Genomic DNA, 22,477 nt, shown 5'->3' with positions numbered 1-22,477 from the left:
ATGAGCATCTATCTGTCTTATACTGGAATAGGGTTGATCCACAGTGTGCACAGACCAGACATTTGGTCAGTAGTCTGCTACTTCTTTGCTGTTTTCTCTAGCATTGCCTACTCCTTTTTCCCCAAACCCTGAAAAATCTCAGGCTGTCAGGTGAGGAAGTCAGGAAAAATTAGAGAAGTTGCTATCCCCTTTTTCTTTTTCTCCAAGGATATGTAAATGCTATGCTTTGAATCTTAGTTTATCTTGTTACAAACAATGTCTTCTCTCTCCACTTCCACCCAAGTGGAGAGCAGCATGGGACCCAGTGACCATATAGGTGCCAGATTTTAAATTCAGGTTAATAGTCCATAATCCTCAAATAGGTCTTGTATGAGTCCTCAACACACCCACTCCCTCCAATGAGTTGTGACACACGTCATCTCTAGCTCCACCAAGTCACATCTACTAAATGCCTCATAAACACACAACGCAAGCCGCTGAAATGGTTTCCTTCTTTGCTTATAATTTTTGGAGAATGACTTGGCTGTAGTTTATTACAAAGGGAAGAGATAGCTGTTGGACGAGATTTGAGGGGAATTCCTGAGGGCAAAGGGAAGAAAAGGGCCTTGGGGCTAGCTGAGAAACAGCAGGAGGACCCTAGAGCTGTGGACTTGCGAGCATGGCAGAACTGTTGTGTTTGCTGGAATCCCTGCCAGCTGCTGACCCTGGCTCCGGAGGTCGCCCATGATTCCACCACGACGGAAAGACGAAGCGGGGGCTCTGGACAACTGGCCAGAGCCAGTCTCCTGGCCTTTCCCGTGATCGAGTCTTCCGAGTCTGAACGCAGCGGGTCTCTCCGCGGGGTTGGCGGGACCGCCTGGGGAAGGCGTGCACCCGCAGGGCGGGATTGCCGACCTCCCTCAGCCCTCGGCAAAGCTCCCTGCCTCAATCGCTCAGCGCCCCTACACGCCGGACACCCAGGCCTGGTCCTTCTCCCCCAGGAGCGGCGGCCGCCTGACACTCGGCCAGCGGGAAGCCAGCACCGCCCCGGCCCCGCCCCTCCCCGCCCCGGCCCCGCCCCTCCAGCACGGCCCCGCCCAGACTCCGCCTCCGGGCCCGGCCCCCGCCCAGTTTCGGGGCCGCCCCTAGGTCGGCCCCGCCCCCGGCCCCGCCCCGACCGGAAGAAGCGCCGACACCCGGCGCTTTATAGGGCTGGGCATGGGGGTGCTGCCACCGCCTAGTCAGCTCTGCGTCCGCTGAAGTCCGGCCGCCGCGGCGCTGTCGTCGCGGCGCCCCCGCCCCGTCCTCAGCCCGCCCGCTCGCCCGCACCGCCCCCCCGGAGCCGGCCGGCTGGGCCGGGAGCCAGGCCCGAGTCCTCGCCATGCCGGCCCGGCTACTGCTGGCGCTGCTGGCGCTGCTGCTGCTGCCTGGCCCCGGGGTGAGTGACCGGGGGAGCGTGGGGTGAGGGACGGCGCGGGGCGGACTGGGGTCCGAGCCGGGAGCGCGGCGGCGGTGGCGGCCCAAGGCCCCGCGCGCCCCAGCGGAGGCTCGGGCAGGGCGTAGGAGACGGCGCCGGGCAGGGAGCGAGCACCTCCGGGCCGGTCTGAGTGGCGGCCGCCGTCGGCCGGGCCGAGGCGCACGCCACCCGAGGGGCCTCGCCGGCCAGCGCGGCTGTCACGGGCAGCGTCTCCTGGGGCCCCGTGCGCTCCCGCACAACTTTGCGGCGTCCCGGCGGCACCTTGGGGCCTCTCGAAGGCCCCGGGCGCTTGGGAGGCCGCCCCACCTGCCGGACCCTTCCCACAGGTGGGCGCCCGCTCTGCCTGGCGGTGGCCTCGGGGCAAGGATGGAAGGGGCCCTACAATCGAGGGGAAGGAATGTCTTGCGTTTATAATCCTTGTTTGAACTTTTAAAAATGCGAGAACTTTGGGAAACGAATGCCACGGGGTGCGGGCAAGCATTTTTACCTGCGAGTGTGATTCTGCTTACCTGCCTTGCAGGTTTCTAAGTATTCAGAGGCAGGAGGCTTCCTTTTGTGCACCAAGACTTCGTGAAGCAAGTTAAACTGTGGGATTTACACTCTTTTTAAAAGATCCCATGTGGGACAGCGGTGAAGCCGCTTCAGAACTTTAAATGAAAGACTTGTCTCCTCACGTAAGAGCACTGTGGAGCGGTATGAAACGTCTTTTCATCTTTTCCTGGAGAGAAGCGCCTGGATTACATTTATTTAACTATTTAAGGCCTTTACTCAGGCTGTGGATTTGGGCCCCGTGGCTGGGGAGGACATTTTGTGGACAGACTTGGCTTTTTTCCTTCTAGTTGAAAAAAACCTAAATTAGTGGGTTTTTTTTTTTTTTTTAAAAACTCCTTGTTCAGGGCGCCTGGGTGGCTCAGTTGGTTAAGCGACTGCCTTCGGCTCAGGTCATGATCCTGGAGTCCCGGGATCGAGTCCCACATCGGGCTCCCTGCTCGGCGGGGAGTCTGTTTCTCCCTCTGACCCTCTTCCCTCTTGTGCTCTCTATCTCTCATTCTCTCTCTCAAATAAATAAAAAAATCTTAAAAAAAAAAACTTGTTCAGGTTGTGGGTATGGTACATTGGTTCAGGTTCTTGTTTAATGACTTCCACTATGTACCTTTTAATATGGTATATCATGTACCAGGTGTCCAGGTGGAGAATTGACATGAGTGTACCTCAGTACCACAGTGTGAAGTCTTCGGAGGTTATGCACTTGGTAAATAATAGTCTGTGCTCTTGGAGTAACAAGAATTTGGAAATAGATGAAGTAAAATATAAGATCACCCTTTTCAAATTTGGGGTTTTTCTAAGGGGAAAATTTGTACACACTTCGCAATAGAACTCATGTAAGGTTTTTTTTTTTTTTTTGAGATTTTATTTATTTTAGAACACAAGCGGGGGAAGGGGGAGGGAGCAGAGGGAGAGGAAGAAGCTGACTCTGGGCTGACCAGGGAGCCCCATGGGGTTTGATCCCAGGACCCTGAGCCCAAGGCAGATGCTTAACAGACTGAGCCACCCAGGTGTTCCAGGTTTTTCTTCTAATTAAAAAAGATAATCCACTTTCACAACTAGGGTCACATTTTGAACTTGAACACTTCACGTTGGTTAACTCTTCCTCGGCATCTATTCATAAATAAGAGTATTAAATAGAATGACCAAACAAATGATATGGAAATCGATCATTTCATATCAGGGCTTAGATATATATGGTTTTCTTTGCCACATCTTTCCATGGGCTGTTATTTCACAGGATTCTAGTATTTTAGTTATTGAGTAACTTAGAGCCAAAAATAACTATTTAGCTTTAGTTGGGACTATAGTTTCAGTTTGTGTAAATATTTCCAAATTGTATTTAGAAATCCAAACTTCTCAAAGTTCATGGTAAAATATTCCAGACCCTTATCAAAAAGTTACATTTTAGTGTAACTGCTTTGTAAGTAAAATGTCAATTTCACTCCCAGAATTATCTACCAGTAAAAATTTTGATCCCCACACATAGAATTATTATTTTAAATTCTAAATGGAACCGATTGCAGAGTTTGCAGTTAAACTAGGCAACAGTGATGTCCTGCAAAACATATTGGGTGTAAAATTGGACAAACCTGAGTTCAAACTGGACACTGGTTAGCTGTGCCCTCAGACGAATTACTTTTTAGAGAGTCTTTCCTGATACATGAAGCAGGGAGAACTAGCACATGTGAGGGCACCTTGCATATCATAGGTAATAAATGTAACCCCCCCATGTTTTTACTGTCATTATTTTTTTTAACGTTATACTATGCCTCTGCAAAGAATATTTTTCAATGCTCTTTTTTTAAGTTTTAAATTTATTTTAAGTAATCTCTACACCCAGTGTGGAGCTCAAACTCATGACCCTGAGATCAAGAGTCGCGTGCTCTACTGACTGAGCCAGCCAGGTGCCCCAGTGCTGTTTCTTTTTGATTGATGAAATAACTAGGGCGTTGGGAGCAGTACTGTGAGTTTCTTTCAAGAGTGTGTGTCTGATTGAGCCAGACATTGACTCATCCTAGGCTGAGATTCGAGACTATCATATCCAAAATGCAGTAACATCGGTGTTACCTACTTCAGGCTGTCTCTTGTTAATCCAAATTGTGCTTATTTAGTGAGTGTTTTCCCTCCTTCCTGGGCCTGGATCTTGTACCCAATGTTGGTTTGTGTTACATCATCGCTGTCCTGTAGTTCTCATTTAATGGTGTTTATGTACCATTTCTGTCAAGTACCAAACAGATTTGTAGCATGTGAGGCAAAATGCTTTCTTCAACTATAATATATACGATTTCTTTTATTCAGCCAGTGTTTTGGTTTTAGAGGAGAATAAACAACGTCACTTAGAACTGAGGACCATGTGTGTACGAAAACACACTGAGGATACCATCTGAGACATGAGTCTTAACTAAAAATGTCCTTTCTTATCATTTGCTCTGATAGTTATCATGCGCAGGAATGATCCTACAAGGCAATATCAAGTATTTATACTGCGGCCGTGAGGAGAATGTTTCATTAAGCTCATATCAGGGCTGCTGATCATGAAATTGGACTGTAGTTGTTCACGTGTGTGTGTGTTTAGGTTCATTAACCTGCCTGCCCATTGGGCTTTCCACAGTAGTTTAGCTTCTCAGAGCACAAGAGAAAATGTGTATGAGAGTTCCTCTTGAGAGTGTTCAACAATAGATCATATTCCTGAACATAAAACCAGTGAGCTACGTAAAGGTTTCTTCTTGTCTGGACAGAATAGTGCCACTTGCATGGTCCTGCGGGGGAGAGAGTTCTTTGCCTGCATCAGATTTTGACTCCATTTTTCAGGTTGAGGAATCTTTGGATAAAGATTTCATTTTCACTGGAAACCTCTCTGGTTTGGGGATCCAAAGTAATCTTTAGGTTCAGTAGTGTCTATGTTTTATAATGATCAAATGTTCTCTCTAAAGAGATGATATAGGTGAGAAAAATGTAATGTATTATTTTAATGGATTCAGTTTTTATTATGCACAAATAACTAGGGGCCTGTAACCTAGCAATATGATTAGAGTGTGATGCTGGCTTAAAAAATAGGGACAGTGAATCATAGTTTGTGAATAATAAACATGCTGGTTGGCTGTATTTCCCAGGGGTTGGGGATTTTTTTTTTTTTTCTATCTTTATCTTCACCTATATCCCCTGTTTGGTTTCAGACTTCCTTGCCTCAGAGCAACACATTCTTAGTGATATTTAAGTGAATGCCACAGACAAGATATGGGCTAGGAAAAGTAGAACTTTTAAAAGTAATCATAAGCTCCCTGCTTGCATTCTTTTTTTTAAAGTTATTTTTAGTTTCTACGTAATTTCTTTCTTTCTTTTTTTTTTAATGTAAGCTCTATGCCCAATATGGGGCTTGAACTCACAACCCTGAGATCAAGAGTCACATGCTCGACTGAACCAGCCAGGCAGCCCTCTGCATCACTTCTGATTATCATATGATCTTTGTTCATGTACAGACACAGCAAATACAGCAGCATAAAAATAATGTGTTCTGTATTTATGTTTAGTTTCACAGAAGTTTTCTGTAACTGTTAGGAAATTTTCTGAGTATGTTATTGAATTTGTCACTTTGACTAGCACCTTGGTAAACCATCATCCATGCCAAAAGCATTTGAGCCTTCTGTGCCCAGCCTGAGGTTGGAGACGGGTCTTACTGACCAGGATCGGTATGGTAATAAACCATGCTTTGCCTAGTGGCCACCCTACTGGGATCATATGGGTTGTTTCTAGTCTTCTTACTATTATAAGGAAAGGTATATTTCCCTTTCTTCAAATCTTCTCTGTTTGGTGCTTTCTGTGTAACATGGGAAGATTTTCAAAAATCCCTCAAAGTAATCCTATTTTTATAGAAATGTGAAAAAGCTTAGATAAGTAAATTAAAACAATAAACCTGTACTATCCAAACATTATCTCTATTAACATTTTTAAGAGCTTTATTGACATAATTCACATATCCTACAGTTCACCCATTTAAAGTATATAATTCAGTGGTTTTTAGTATATTCACAGAACTGTGCAAACATCACAATTTTGTAATATTTTCATCATCCCCAAAAGAAACTCCATACCTATTAGCTGTCACTCCCCATTTCCCACTTACCTCCCAGCCTCTGGCAGCCAGAAATCTTTCTCTATCTATAGATTTGCCCTGGACATTTCATAGAAATAGAATCATGCTGCATATGATCTTTTGTAACTGGCTTCTTTCATTAGCATAATGTTTTCAAGGTTCATTCATGTTGTATTGATGTTTTGTTCTTTTTTTTATTGCTGAATAATAGTCCATTATGTGGATATACCACATTTTGTTTATCCATTCATAAGTTGATGGAGATTTGGGTTTTTTCCCCTTTTTGGCTGTTATGAATAATGCTGCCATGAACATTTGTTTACAGATTTTTGAATGGCCATGTATTTTCATTTTTCTTGAGTATATACCTAGGCGTGAGATTTCTGGGTCATGTGGTAAGTATGTTTAATCTTTTAAGGGACTGGCAAACAATTTTCCAAAGCACCTGTACTAATTGACATTCCTACTTGCAATGTAGGAGGGTTCTAACTTCACATCCTCACCAGCACTTGATATTCTCTTTTTGACTGTAGTCAGCCTAGTGGGTATGAAGTGCTAATTCATTATGGTTTTGATTTGCATTTCCCTGATGGCTGATCTAATGTCTTGATATATATCCTTCCAGACATTTTCTTCTGTGCACATATTTGCATAGATATTTTTCTTCCCCAAACTGGAACATATCCTAGATTTTTCTGTGTCAATAAATTTAATTCTGCAACATTATTCTCACAGTGGCATACTACTTCTCTGAATGGATATACCGTGATTTTTTGGTTTTGTTTTGTTTTTTTGGATGTACCATAATTTGGCCATTCAGCCATTTAGATATTGAGGCTGTTTTTAATTTTCATTACTATAAGCAATGTGATGGGGTGCCTGGGTGGCTCAGTCGGTTAAGTGCCTTTGGCTCAGGTCATAATCTCAGGGTCCTAGGATCAAGCCCCGCATCAGCTCCCAGCTCAGCGGGGAGTCTGCTTCTCCCTCTACTCTGCTCCTTCCCCTGCTCATTCTCTCTCTCTCACTCAAATAAATACAATCTTTTTTTTTAAAGATTGTATTTATTTATTTGAGAGAGAGAATAAGAGATAGCACGAGAGGGAAGAGGGTCAGAGGGAGAAGCAGACTCCCTGCTTCACATCGGGAGCCCGATGTGGGACTCGATCCCTGGACTCCAGGATCATGACCTAAGCCGAAGGCAGTCGCTTAACCAACTGAGCCACCCAGGCGCCCTAAATACAATCTTTTTTAAAAACAAAAAACAACAATGTGATAAACCTCTTGTTGCTAAGTGTATCTTTTTTTCCCTTTTTTTTTTTAAGATTTTATTTATTTATTTGACAGAGAGAGAGAGCAAAGTAGGCAGAGAGACAGGCAGAGGGAGAGGGAGAAGCAGGCTTTGCGCTGAGCAGGGAGCCTGATGGGGGGCTCCATCCAAGGACCCTGAGATCATGACCTGAGCTGAATGAACTGTCTGAGCCTTAACTGACTGAGCCACCCAGGTGCCCCTGTTGCTAAGCATATCTTAACTGCCTAATTATTTCCTTGGAATAAATTCTCAGAACCAGAATTTTCTAATCTTATTTACTCTTGCCCGCTTCCCCAGCCTCCAGGGAATACTCGATGTTTTAAAAAAGCACAAAACTAACCTTTAAATTGGTTTTATAGCAACCGTTTTAAAGTAACCTGTTTTCTTTTAGTAGTGTGGATTTTAGGTCAAGTGAAAATGGAATGTTTAGATCTTGTTTTGTTTATATTTTGAAGATGTAAATAACCTCAGCAGTGTCTTGATGACCCCTTCTATACCTAAAAGCTGCTGAGAAATGTTTTATTCTGATTTGTTAAGTGACTTGTTTGCAGAGTCCTTTGGTCTGCAGTGGTTTCAGATCAGCTTTCTAGCAGATGTGGCTCCCATAAACACCCTGAAATACCTCGGGATAATTCTGCAAGTTTGGTTTTGAGGGTAGCCGACCTTCTGCAGACAAGATTCTTTCTGTAGTTTGTCATGAGGCCATTTAAGTTTTTGCCTCAAGGCTGTTAATAAATCAAGAGTTGGTGCATTGACTGTCCCTTGTAGAGACCATAGTTCTTAAAACATATAGCTTGTCCGGACAGGTGTTTTTCCTGGGAAGATTCAGGTACCACTTGACAATGGAGTGATGCCTTTGGTGGTGTTTTGTCTTTTCCACAAACGTACCTAAACTAACTCATCCAAAAGAATGTTGTGTCTTTCCAAATAATCACCCCTTCAAGGGTCAGGGTTCATGTCGTACAAATCAGTTGGAAAAAAAATTTTTTTTTTTTTTTACTTTTCAATATTTCATTTAGGAATTTTTTAACCCATTTAATAATTCAGGAACCCTAAAAAATATTTACTCTTAAGCCAATGATACACAATTTAAAACCTTTCCCAATTCCTTCTGGTACTTGCTTGAATATAACTTCTACATGGTTCACACTGAAATTTTGATCAAAACTGTTACTCAACTTGATTGTATAATTTATTGAGGACACTTGTATTTGATTTTTGGTTGTCTTTAAAAACCAACTGAACACTTTCTATCACTTAGGGGATTCAAAAGTATATTCTTTAAGGGGATTTCCAAAAAACTCCAGAAATATTGTGAGCAGTGGGAGCATATACAAATAAATGGATAACCTCCCAAGATAACTAGAGTCAGGGTAGAAGGAGTCTTGTTGATCTAGCCCAGTGGCTCTCCGTATTTTCCCCACCCCAAGTAAGGAATAGGACAGTACACATCCATCAGTAACAGTGGGAGCACATTAGAACCTTGGAGGGTGATATTTGGGGCATATACCGTGTCCTCCCCTCCCAAGTTGAACAATAGCTGCTCTGCTGTGCTCCCGAGAGTGGACAGATGAGGAAGCTGACGCCAGAGAGGGCTGGTGACCTGTCCAAGATCATGCTTCAGTGGTGGAACTGAACTTTGAATCTAATCCTCCTGCTTCCCTTTGAAGAGCAGCTCCTACAGTGCTTATGTCCGGTGGGTTTGTTAGAACATCAGTTTACTCCAGTCACACCCTGAGCAGGTGACCGACCATGTTACAAGGAGAGATTGGCTCTAGAGAAGGACTGGGCAGAGAAGAAAGTAGACTTCCTTGGAAGCTTCAGGAACATGCTCAGAAAATGGTCTTGTTCCTCCCATGAAAGTCATGGCCTCTTACCCTTTGTTCCAGTAGTAGAAAGATGCAGCTTTGAGGTGGAAACATTGCCTTCACCTGAGACTCTCCATCAGCGAGAAAGAGCATTTTCAACTCTGGAGCCAAGTGCAGTGATGGTGGATAGAGTGGAGATTCAGAGGCCCTTAAAACCAGGTCATAGTTGAAGCTCATTTCTTCGCTTAGGTCTAATAATAACCAAGCAGGTGCATGTTTTTCAGTAAGATCTTGCCCAGAAATGTTTCTGAAATAGCAAAACTGAAAGTTCATGTCTTAAAAGCCTTTAACCAGAGTTGCTCTTCCATGGTGCAGTTTTTGGTACAGAATCCTGAAAAGCTAGAACCCTCTAATCATCAGGCTGGGCCTGGGGTGTTGACCTTTGCAGAGGCCCTTACCTCCCAAGCGGTTCTGGCACCAGGACGTGGGTCTGTGGTGACAGGAGAGAGAGCGGCCTTGGCCCTTGGACCATAGTGGAGGGACGAAGGTTAGCTTTGGTGGGTCTCGGGAGAGTGTAATGAGGGAGAGAGGAGACCCCCAAGAAGGTGCCCTGGTGGGGCGGGGGGAGGGCTGTTGCTTCTCTTGCTGGTTTGCCCTAGAAGGAAGGGACCTTGTCTTGCTTATCTGTATCCTCTGTGGCATTTAGCATGGTGAGTTGGCCATACCCATTGCAAGGAGCACTCAGCAGATAATGATTAAATATTCCTTTTTGAAGCTCTTTAAGACCAATAAAACAAGGAGCTGTTTTATCGTCAGGCATGTGGGTTGTGGATTTCTTAGGGGGGAGTTGGGGGGGAGGAAGATGTTGCTGTACCCTTTAATGGGATCTCATCAGTCGTGTTCCTACAGCGTGAGAGGGGCTTCCAGGATACTTGGTTGGGTGGGCGTCAACCGTGGTATGTGGGACCCTCTTGATGGGCTCCTCACATCAGTAATGAGATTAATTTTTCCATTGCCAAACCCTGCGAGGTAAATGGTCTGTGATTATTCCGAGTCAGTTTCATTTTTCACTCAGCATGGTGTTTCATTGTTAAAAAATGAACCTTGGTATAGGGTTGTCCTCTTATGTATTAAACATGATTTCCCTAGTTAGTAGACTATAATTATAATTCAAAACCAGCGCTTTCTCCAGTGGATTATTTCCTCACCCCCCATTTCAGATGAGGGAATAATTGTTTGTCTAGGCTGCAGAAGTGTTTGTCAGGGAAACCAGATTTTTTCATACGTTTTGTGAACAAACGGTGCTGTCAGAATCCCTGGATATTGTCATTGATCTACATTTGGGTCATAGGAGTTTGTTGACCAAACTGAACCCGATCTCTTTTCTCTTAAACAACCTGTCACTCCTGAGGGGGCCTTTGGGAGTGAGAGAAACACCTGCCTAGAGGGCCACAGCTGCAACTAGGAATGTGTTACTTGAGGCAGTGCCTCTCAGACCTGGCTGAATTAGTCACCTAGAGTCACCTGGGGTGCTCTTTAAAAACCCTCTGTTCAGGCACCACCCAAGGTGACTGAAATTGGAATCTCTAGGAATGGAGCCCAGCACCCTTTAAAAAAAATTTTTTTTTTCCCCCTAAGCCCCAGATGATTCTAATGTGCTGTCAGGTAATTCTTGTAGTTAATCGTGGACAGAGCAAATGCATCTCCCTGTGCCCTGTCACATCACAGAGCGCTAGACCAGACTGGAGACAGGTTTGGCTCATTCTGTAGAGAAATTGAGATTGATACATTCTGCTAGTTAGTGGCAGAACTAGTAATGGACCAGTTCGCATTGCTTTTTCTAATATATTGTAGTGCCCAACTTTTAATGAACAAGTAATTCCAGGCTGCAAGTACTGACTACTGAAATTCCTTTTTAGGGACGCCTGGGTGGCTCAGTCGGTTAAGCGTCTGCCTTCGGCTCAGGTCATGATCCCAGGGTCCTGGGATCGAGCCCTGCATCGGGCTCCCTGCTCAGCGGGAAGCCTGCTTCTCCCTCTCCCTCTGCCTGCCACCCCGCCTGCTTGTGCTCTCTTTCTCTCTCCCTCTCTATCTCTCCGACAAATAAATAAATAAAATCTTTAAAAAAATTGCTTTTTAAGAAATCAGCTTTAGCTTATAAACTGGCTTTGTATTTTTTTTTAAGATTTTATTTATTCATGAGAAAGAGAGAGCACAAGCAGGGGGAGAGGGAGAGGCCAACTCCCCGCTGAGTTGGGAGCCTGACACTGGGGCTGGATTCCAGGACCTGGAGATCATGACCTGAGCCGAAGGCAGACACCCAGTCATCTGAGCCACCCAGGCGCCCCCAAACTGGCTTTGTATTGAATACACTTAATCATTGAATTATAAGATGTTTAGAATTATTTAAAGTTCTACTTCATTCTTACTTGGTATTTTTGCCTTCTCCATATGTTAAGAGGCCTGAGGAATCAGAATAATTCTGGCTTCCGGGTTCCTTTACAGTACCCTCTCTGAGTTGTTTTTCTTTTAAAGATTTTATTTATTTTTGTGAGAGAATGAGTGAGAGAGCACGCGTGTGCGTGCACAAGTTGGGGAAGGGGCAGAGGGAGAAGCAGACTCCCCATTGAGCAGGGATCCCCATGGGGGCTCGATCCCAGGGCCCTAGGATTGTGACCTGAGCTGAAGGCAGACGCTTCACGGGACTGAGCCACCCAGGCGCCTCCCTCTCTGAGTTAAAAGAGCCTGCTGGAGCCAGAGTGAAGCAGCTAAGGGGAGTGGGTGTGGAAGAAATGTGTGAAAGGAGTAGGTTTGATAAAGTACAAGAATGAAGCATATAAACAAAAAGGAACTATCTTATCAGGGTGAGAATGTGGGTTGGAAGCCAATCGTGGGAGGGTACGGTTTGTGATACTTACCTTCTCCTGGGAGGGCTGGATATCCAGATTATTCATCAGCCCTTGGGGATTTTGCAGCAGGTGCACAGTTGAAGGGACTGACAGTAGAACGCACGTGGGAGCTGGCCAGCTCCTTGTCTCAAGCAACTGGACTAGCCTTGGTTGTTACCCTAGGAATCCAAATGGGTGGTTTAGAAGCAAGGGGAACTTGCTTCTAAGTTTTACGTTGACTGGGCTTGACCAACTCTAACGCCCTGGATTGGGAGGTCACTCTTTGATGACAGCTTCTGCATGGGGCCGCGCATCTGACCTGACAGAGTTGGGTGAACTTCAGGACAGGGGCCATGTTTTCCTGACCGAACTTCATGCTGAAAGCAAATCCCAGTTCTGTACTCCTCAAGTAGACAGATAGGTGTAGTTTGTCATTTTAGCTGTTCTGAAACGTAGTTTTGTAGGCACACTCTCCTGTTTTCATGTGTATTTTGACCCCTATGATACACATGTATTTTTTCAGTGAGCGGGAGATGGGAGGGGAGGGGTTGGGTGCTAGCCAGCAAGGAGACTTTGGACAAATGAGTTATTTCCTTTCTCTTTCCTCATCCATAAAATAAGGCATGAAACTAGAAAATCTAGGCCAGCTATTCCTAAATGTCTTCCCAAATTAGGAACACCATTTAGGTTAAAGTGACTAGCGCCCCCCCCCCCCCGCCCCCGTACAGCTTTACAGCTTTACATCCACCCTTACCTGGGTGGTCGAAGATGGGAAGGCTGCTTTGGGCCTCCCAGCTTCCCTAGCTCCCGAATGTGGTGGATTCCATCTGTTCATTTATTTATTCACCCATTTTATTAGGTATATATTATATGTAAGCACTATTTGAGGTGCTTGGGGCACATTAATGAACACAACAAGACATGCCCTCACGAAAACCTCTACTTGGTAGAGAGTCAAGCCACAATAGCATGATAAATACATAAACCTATTGTGAAAAATTGATAACAGTTTTATGGAAAGAAAGAAAACCTAGAGCAGAGCAAGGGAGATGAGGGCGTGGGAGTTGCCACAACAGTGGGCCGTGGTTTCATCCAGTGTCGCTCACCTGTCCTGTAAGGTGCAGCACAAGCGTGGGGCCTTCCCTGACCACTTGTCCTCCCTTAGACAAGAGCCCTTCCCCTACTCTGAGTGACATCACATCACACAGTGTTGGCATTAATGTATGGGTTTGTACCCTAGTTTGTTTCTAATCTCCTGAAGGACTGGTATTGACAACTCATGTATGTTTGAAAATGCTGAGCAAATATGAGGTATTGAGTGTAACTGTTGCCAATTTTTAATGACAACATAACAAGAGAAAGTTTAAAATTCTATCAAGGAAATCTTAGAAACCCCCACAATTCAGGGAACAGAGCCAGCAATTCTTTGTTTTTTGTGATGGCTCTGCTCCCAAATATACATGTGGTATGTATATATTTTTTACAAACAAAATTAAATAGTTTTTTTCTATTGTAGAAGTATCTATAAGCTCTCTAGCTAAATTCAAATACTGCAACAAAGATGTAAAGCCAGGTTCGGGGAATCTCTGACTTCAAAGGCACCACCTCTCTCTGAACAATCGAGTGACCTTATCCTATAGTTGTGTTAGGGTTCATTTTCCACTTGCTGTGGTCTGGTTTTGCAAAGCAGAAAACGGTTTCCTTTATGCATAGAGATTAAGAACAAGTTTATCTGAAGTTCTGGCACTCAGCTGACTGGGAACCAAACCACAGTTGCTTCGAAAACCAATCCCAGGTCCTCTTGATCTGTTAGTTCAGTACTAGGAAATCTTTAGGGCTTTTGGTGCCAGGGTAAAGTTCAATCACTTATCTGATTTGTGGTTTGGAGAAGACCAAGATCACCCTTTCAGTTTAGGAGGTAGTTGGTTTTAGTATCTATAGCAAGAATGTGCGCATGGGAGTCACCGATTTCCTCCTACATAACATTAGTTTATTTCTATGGTATTTCTTTTCCCCACCCTGAACCTTAAGTGAATCAGATTATTACTAATTTCCAACGTTGAAATATTTCAAGATAAGTGGAGACAGTGGGATGTTGAAAGACCAGGATTGGGAATGACTCTGCTTAAAGGCATCAAGACTTTAAAACTCTTTCAAATTCTTATGTGGGTTTTGGGCTTTTTTTTTTTTTTTTTTTTAAGGAAGTCATGATAATTTATTGTAGATGATGTCTTTCTGGTGTCTCTGGAACATTTTGGGGGATGTTTTGATTGGTTGGGGCTAGAAGAATCTGCAGTAAAGCCTGAGGAGGGATGAAGGCCTGGTAAATCATGGATCATCACATTTCTGAGCTAACAGGCAGATTCAACCCAGTCGTCTTACTTTGTAGAATCAGAAACTGATACCCAGAGAGATTTAATGACTTGCCGAGAGCCCAAACCCCAATTCATACTCCCATGCCCCATCTCCTTTCCTTTCAGCTTCGTTCACCCAGAAGCATATGTTGAGCATGTTCCAGGCTCATGGGGATACCTGAGGAACTTTGAGGTTTTTTAACTTGGAGTTTTGAGGGCATGATTAATGGGCTTTGGAGTTTACAAGAATGCAGACTAGGCCACAGAGTCCAGAAGAAGGCCTGAGCTGGGAAGTATGGGTTCAGAATCTTAGGGAATTGCTCCAGGCACCGGTCTGCTGTCCAGAGGCATGGATGTGGACCTACCATCGTTTCCTTTTTACTACTTCTCTGCCAGATGGTAAACTCCTTGAAGGCAGGAGCTTTATAGGCCTTGGGACTCCAGTGCCTTATGTATGACAGGACCCCTCTTCCTGTATATCTGTAGGATAAAAGAGAGTCCAGCCTGGGGGTGGGGTTGAAATGAGTGAACTAGCAAGTAAATTGGGCATGGAAGAGTCAGCCAACAGGAAGAAGTGTGAAACAGGGAGTGCCTGGAAGAGATTGATAAATACTTCATATCCTTGCCAACCTTCTTGAGTAATGTGGGACTGTGATCTGGTGACTTACCTCATTTTATAAGGTTAGTACCCCCGAGATTTCTGCCTGCAGGACAGAAATGGCCCTGGCACTGACAGGTACTGGGGAGATGGAGCACCCCAGAAGTTTAAGAGAACTTCAGAGGGAGCTTTCTGATCCCACGTGTGGGGAGCTAGACAGAGAAGTCCCTCAGGTGCGGGGTCTTGGAAAGCAAGAGTCCTTATACTGGGATTCGCTCTATAGCCATATTTCACCACAGCAGTGATTTACTGAACCTGCCCATGAAGTTTTGGTGTGTTTTGCTCATACTCAGCGATAAACCAGTTAGGAAACATTAGTCTAAGATTAGGATAAGTTAAAACACCAGAGAAGACTCACCTGGGGTGTGAACACAGATAGTCTGTGTTTGGTATATCAAATATTTCACCTTAGGGGAGGGTTGTTTTCCCCTCTAGATGTGCTTTACACCAATCAGAATAGTATACCTTCCTATTCTTTCTGTGAGCAGCAAGGGTAACAAACACATGAAGAAGGTTCTGATTTTGTGGCTCACTCTGCATGAATGTGCACTTGGGCTTCTGTCTGCTTTCCCGGCCCCACCTTGGCCCATTCCCCCCAGAGGTCTTCACACACAGTAAATTATCTTTAGTCTCAGGACCTTTGCATAGGCTGCTTCCACTCCCCAGGCTGTTCTGCCCTTCCTTACCCCGCCCCCCCATAGATCTTAATTCAAATGTCACTCCTTTAGGAAAACCTTTGGCACTATGCTCCCGGGCACCCCCATCATGAGACCACAGCAACTTCTTCTAGGCTCTCTTGGTTCCCTGTGTCTTTCACAGCACTCACTGCAATTTGTCATTCTGTTTGTGTGATTATTTACTGTGGTCCGTTATTGGACTATAAACGCCACCAGGGCAGGAATAGATCTGTTATGATTAGATCCTATTGCCTTACATAGTTCTTGATTAGTTGTCGTAATAAGAACTGGCACCCACACAGTGCTCACTGTATACCAGGCACGGTTCTAAGAACTTTACATGTACTGACTCATTTAAACCTCCCAACAGCTCTATGAAGTAGGTATTATGACTGTCCCCATTTCCGGGTGAGGAAACCGGAGAGCTGCCCGGGGATGGTCTGGCTCCGGAGTCTGCCCTTCTAGCAGCCACACTGCCAAGCACTATGTTGAAGCATAACAAATGGAAGTTGAATTATCAAGCATCATCAGAGAATGGGGGCTAGGACATGAGTGAGTTTCCAGATAATTCAAATACAGTCCCTGAACTTGAAATGTACCGTTTGGTGAAAATCTCTTCAGCACTTATATTCTCCTTCCTGCTTAAACACCACCAACCAAACATATTTTAACCTTTCCTTAATTATTCAGATTGTCAGCACCGGCTCCTGTCTACTCACTGTCTGCCCACGAGGGTAAATAGGGAGCAGTTGAGCTACTCTGAGACAGAGTAGATAATCAGGTTTTTGAGTGTATTTACTCTCTGATGGCATCTTTGGCTACCACCAATTTCTTTAAATCTTTTTTTTTTTTTTAAGATTTAATTTATTTATTTGACAGAGAGAGACACAGCGAGAGCGGAGAGCAGGAATACAAGCAGGGGGAGCAGGGGAGGGAGAAGCAGGCTTCGCACTGAGCAAGGAGCCTGATGCGGGGCTCGATCCCAGGACCCTGGGACCATGACCTGAGCTGAAGGCAGATGCTTAACGACTGAGCCACCCAGGTGCCCCCACCAATTTCTTTAATAAAACGATCTTCCCTAGTATTTACATAACTCTTGTCTTTGACATTCTTAACATTTATTTTGCTTTCTTAGCATTTAAAGAGATGTTGCTGTTCCTCAGTTTTCAAAAGAAAAAATGGATTTGGGAGCTTTGCCACCTTGCCCCACAATGTGGATGCCCTCGTAAGCCACTTTTCTGACCTGGAGAAATTGGCAGTAAGATTGGATGACCTCCAGATGAGGCAGAAGCCTGACCAGCATGATGACTTTAGGAAGAGGCCTCTGGGAAAACGGAGCCTGTTGGCAGCAGAGTGGCTTTCTCCTCCCATCCCTGGGCCGGATGGTCATTTTTCCTTTGTCAGCAGGGAGTTGTGTTCTTCTTGGTGTCTGGAAGGGCTTCTTCCTTGACCCCAAAGGCTTGGTAACTCCCTGTCGGTAATGCTTTGCTGCTTCTGTTCTCTGCCCACTGCTCAGTAAGCTGGAGAAAGCAGCCTTGTTCCATCCGGGCCAGTCCTCTTGCTTTGCTCTGGTTTCTCAGCCCTCAGTTTTCACACCACAACTCTGTAGACTTGGTTGTGTCAACACAGTCTTCTAAACAGTCTCTTTTGCGTTCCTAGCTCCATCCACATGTGTGAGAATTGCATGGGGTTGTGTACATTTGCCTCTCAGAGAAGCCTAGAACATAGAAACCTGCGCTGAAATTATGGATATCTGGTGACGTCAGATTTTTTTTTTTCCCACACGAAAAACTCAGTATTTCAGATCTGCGTTTCCTTCCCTTTTTTGTGAGCCTCTTATTCCTGCTAAGTGCAGTAGTCACGGCTTCCTACGTGAGGCTCGTCAGCATATGTTTGGTCATTAAAACGGTTCTCACTGTTCAAAGGAGTTGTCCTGTGCTCATCAGTAATGTGTGTTTCCTTGGCACTGGCATTAAAACAATTACTCGCTTCATCAAAGGATTTGGCAGTGGCTACTGTATCATCATCATCATCATCAAAGAGCATTTTTTTTAAACCACTGGAACTGGCCTGGATAAATGTGTATTGCAGGAATTTTTTTATGGTGGCCAAGGCTGTGACCTTTAACTTTTTCTGGTGTTATTCCCACCCACTTAGATCTACAGTGGGATCAGGAATTTTTATCCAGAACATTTTTTAAAGACCCCACCCTACATAATTTGTAGTGCCTTTTGGTATATTGGGTGTCTATGTAGAATCCACAAATTACATTTTGGTCTCATCCAAAAGTTCCAGCCCCCATATCAGAGCAGGATGCTTGCTGATCTTCATCTGCCCCAGCAAAATTCAAAGGGGAGCTCCAGGCCTAAAGTAATTTAAGCTTATGGTTGTCAGAGAACCATGATTTAAAGTAGTGAAATTATAGTGTGGTATAGTGAGCAAAGGACCAGACGGAGAGGCGGATGCCTTGGTTCCAGTCCTATGTCTACGGTTAACTGTCTCTGGTGCCTTGGGCAAGTCACTTCACCTCTCTGGGCCTTGACTTCCTCTCTCTTTTTCATCTCTAAAATGGCCTATCCCAGAAGCCGGAAGCAGTCCCCGCTGTTTGATCTGTGTTGTATGGAACCATATGGGCTTCAATGACTATCCGGCTAATCAGAGAGAAGAACGGGGTGTGGTGCACTGGGCCAGTAGGGAAGTAGATAATCCTCAAATGTACTTGAAACAGTGGGGATTCTGTCTAGGGGAGGACAGACTGGCCAGGTATCTATCTCAACTAGAGGTGCGTTTCATAGTGTTTAACTTCTATTATAAAGCTTGGTAACATCTGGCAAGCTTAGGTGGCAGTTAGGTCATAAATACAGTTGTTTGTAGATCATTTTTATTTCACTAGAGCATTTACCCACTTTCTACTTGACCCCAGTTGTTCCCCTCCCTGCAAAAGAAATCTCTAGCCAGTGTAAAGAGTAAAATTGACAGTTTGAAACTAGTTGCAATTATCAGGACTGAAAAATTTGGTATCTAATGGAGTCCCTCCCCCCCCCCCCCCCGCCTTGGAGTTTTCATAGGGGGGCTTCCTCATGATATATTTAACTGCAGATGAGTATGCAAACTCAAGTAGATGAAATCGGGCTTCCTGTGAGGCTGGTAGTCCCCCAATGCATTGATGGTTGAAGTCAGACCTTTCTTAGTTTAGTTTACCATGCTGCTCCATTAAGGTAAGTGAGCCTCACAGGGCTCTCAGTTTTTACAGAATCCAAACTGCTGCTATTTCCCTTTAGTGAAGGCAACAAAGTAATAGTGGCAATGCCTGCATTCTGAATCTCAGCCACTGAATGATTGTGAAACCTTGGGTTTTAGTTTTCATGTCCATAAAATGCTTTGGGGGCCTTGGGGCTTTGATAGCACCCGAAACAATAAGAGCTTGTTCCCTCGGCCATGGTGTGCTACAGGGTTTCCCGTAGCACCTTTCATGCCCAAATATATCTCCCCCTCCCATGGTGTCAGTATAAGCTGGCGGCAGAGGGACCATGAAGACCAACAGAACTGCCACCTGCTTGAGCCCAGGCAGTTAGCCTGGGGCCCCAGAACCAGTTTGGGGGAAATATATTCACCTGTTGTGAAAGTAACCTATCTTTGGGCTCAGGAATAAGGACTTATGAGGAACCTTTTATGAGAACCATTAGAAGAGTAGCCTAAACTGAAGAATTGTAACTGTCTTGGGTGGTGGTTAATTACACCACACACAAGAATTGCCACAAATGCAGGTTTAACTCTCTTAGTTCCTTGGTTTGGAAACCACACAGGGCTGTTCAGTTAGGCCTTGCCCTTTTCTGCATCCCAGCCAGACACTTGACTCCCATCCAAAGCAAATGTCATGGTTACCTTTATTGACTTAATATCAGGAAACATAACAGCCTGTAGTCTGGTTAGAAGGAACTATATAGTTGATGGATATTGCTGACCTACCTGCAGCTAAACAAAATATAATAGAGTTAGGGATGATTTTGTAGTAGACTGAGATCACTAAAACAGACACAATTAAACCAGAAAGTCTCTTAATATCACTAATGTCTTAATTCTGTTCTTAATCTTTATCCCAAGTCAGCAGGGATAGTCTGCAGACAGGAGACTAAATACAATGAGTTTTGTGTCACTTTGTACACTTGGCTATATAGAAGCCTCCATGATTGGAATGAGTACTTTATTGTTGGATCAGACATATAAGTAGATGGGGGTTGGGGAGCAGAGTATGATTAGAATAAAAATCTTTGTCTCTCTAATCAGACTTTCACATATGATACCTTCACATGTAGGCCTTTAGGATCTGCTAGTTTAGCCCTCCTCTTTCTGATTAATAGGAAGCTTAAATTCATGTGGCTTTTTTTTGGTCAACAAGAGATCTTTATGTAATGGGTGTGCGCTGACATTTACTTGGCACTGATGTCAGTCTTCTGCTGCTTTGGTGAATTCTTGATAGTTTTTTGGCCATCATCCTGCATGGTCTTCTACAATGGGATCAGTGGTGTTAGAATAACAGTACTCTATTGGGTACTTTTATAAAGCAACCAGAATTGCAAATAGCCAGACTTTGTTGAAGTTTATAGTCTGAAGTAGATGATATTGCTGCAAAAAGAATTATAGATACAGATGCCCTTTTCTTGAATATTGTTCAGTGCCTGCCAGGGAACTGTGTCACAGAATACTATTTTAAGGTACTTTGTGCTGAACTGACCTATTACTGCACAGGCTGACATGTGTGCACACGCGTGTGTGCGAGTGAAGCCCTAGAGGGTTGATATCCCATTATGACATGCCAGAAAGTGTCTTACTGATCTCTCTTAAAATCAGCTCATTCATCCTGTAGCTTTCAGCTAATTATGGCCAGCAGAATAATCCAGTCTGTTAGCCATTACCCCTCCCCTCTGCCTTCTTACCCATCAGACACCACCTCCCCTACCACATCCGCACACGCACACACGCAGTCTCTCTTCCCTCCTTTGGCATTGTACATCCCCCACAGAGAATGCCCTTCTCACCTCTGAGCATTATTGCTAAGATTAATAATTATAAGCTCTGATTCCTTAGCACAGTCTAATCCATTCGAAATCCCTTATTTTGCATTTGGTGACATGCAGCTTTATCTGTTCTCAAGATTGCATGTATCCTTAAGTAGTAAGACAAAACACCATGGAAATCTTTCTTATCTAATCCTTTCCTCACTTGGGGACTTGTTTTACATCGTACCCATAAAACTGTAATGTGTATATATTAACCAACCAAAATGAACTCGTAAGTCACTTTACCTTCACTTTACCTCTGTTGCCAGCGCCCAGTGGATTTGAGCCCTGGCAAGGCAGAGCCACTGCACTGCATAAGGCAGACTGGTTGTTGATGGCAGGTTGTAGGTTCCAGGAATTTAGATACACGCTATCTTGTGTAATAATATTTTATTGGAAGCATGCCAGTATCCTTGCTGGAGTAATACAAGTATTGTACTTTTAGTTTGGAGGAATGGTTTTCTTAGCCTTAAAGAAACTAAAGTTTGGGTTATGCAATATAAGAGTAATCCAATGAACACAGAGGAAAAATTAATTTAAAAAAACCCCAACAAAACAAAAAAATAGCCTCTGAACATATCCTGGAAATTGGTGTGGTACTCCTAAAAGAAAAAAAAATCATGTTATTAGCCAGATTATTGTATTCTAATATTATTATGAAGACTGTGGTCTGGTAGAGTGCAAGTAGGAAGTAGAGAAGATTCAGAGAAAAGATTGTAATGATTTTTACTGTTTCTGCTTACCTAAGCTAGTGCTACAGTGTTGCTATATAGATTTAGCTTTTGGAGATGTTCGGTTGCGTTTGACTTGATGGATTTGCACCCACCTGAGAAGTATGTGGCTCTCTTGTTCACAGTGGTGGGTCTTCGAGATGTGTGTGTACACCCCTTTTGTGAGGGTGGGTCATCACCAGTGTTGTAAACAGAACCAGCACTACAACACTTATCATGTACGGATGACTTTGGAAAGCAGTATGAGACACACATGTGCATGGCACCGCTTCTTCCCACTGACTGCAAGATGAAAAGTCTGTGCTATTTTTATTAACTTATTCCAACCCTTGTTATTAGGTAGTCAGTGTGTGTGTGTGGACTGTTTCTTGAAATGTGTGTCTGAAACTTAAGCATTGTGTTTCTTTGGAAAATGCAGCATTTCTGAAAACCCTGATGGGGACCAGTGGGTTCTCCTATGTTCCGAGTCTTGGAGGAGCTTGCGGTATGCTTCCTTGCTGTTCTTCCTCGGGGGGCAGAGGGTGAGTAGAAATGAGCAACCACCTCAGTGGTAGACGTGGCCCCTGAAACCAAGCCCTGGGCTTTGCTGGTTGCTTTCCGGGCACTGGTGAGCTGCCTCCTTGCCTAACCAGTCCCAAGTCCTAGTTCAAGAATGGGTGGGTTTGTAATGTATGGTGATTAACATAACAATAAAAATAAAAAAAAAGAATGGGTGGGTTTTTGGGAAGGGCGGTTTCATTTGTTTTTGTGCTGTTTCATCACATTCCAATCCCTTGTGTCCGATTCTCTTTAAAGACTTTTTTTTTAAGATTTTATTTATTTGAGGGGTGCCTGGGTGGCTCTGTTGTTAAGCATCTGCCTTCGGCTCAGGTCATGATCCCAGGGTCCTGGGAT

At 44.3% G+C, this 22,477-nt stretch overlaps 1 protein-coding gene across 8 annotated transcripts in view; it reads left to right on the top strand.

The window, feature by feature from the left end:
* The first annotated feature begins 1,215 nt into the window (after positions 1-1,215).
* ERN1 (endoplasmic reticulum to nucleus signaling 1) overlaps positions 1,216-22,477 on the top strand; it is an 81,695-nt gene continuing 60,433 nt past the window's right edge. For 7 of the 8 annotated variants that reach the window (XM_027624825.1, XM_027624827.1, XM_027624826.1 and 4 more), the window contains exon 1: positions 1,216-1,417. In XM_027624825.1, coding sequence (XP_027480626.1) covers positions 1,361-1,417 — 57 coding nt within the window. In that variant the 5' untranslated portion in view covers positions 1,216-1,360. Of the gene's footprint in view, positions 1,418-22,025; positions 22,068-22,477 lie in introns of those variants that run through there. The other variant, XM_027624824.1, reaches the window with a different exon arrangement.

The sequence above is a fragment of the Zalophus californianus genome, chromosome 16 (genome assembly GCF_009762305.2).
Source record: "Zalophus californianus isolate mZalCal1 chromosome 16, mZalCal1.pri.v2, whole genome shotgun sequence".
In the NCBI taxonomy this organism is placed as follows: Eukaryota; Metazoa; Chordata; class Mammalia; order Carnivora; family Otariidae; genus Zalophus; species Zalophus californianus.
Note: the sequence above shows the minus strand (reverse complement) of the source record. Positions and strands in the feature narration are given on the sequence as shown.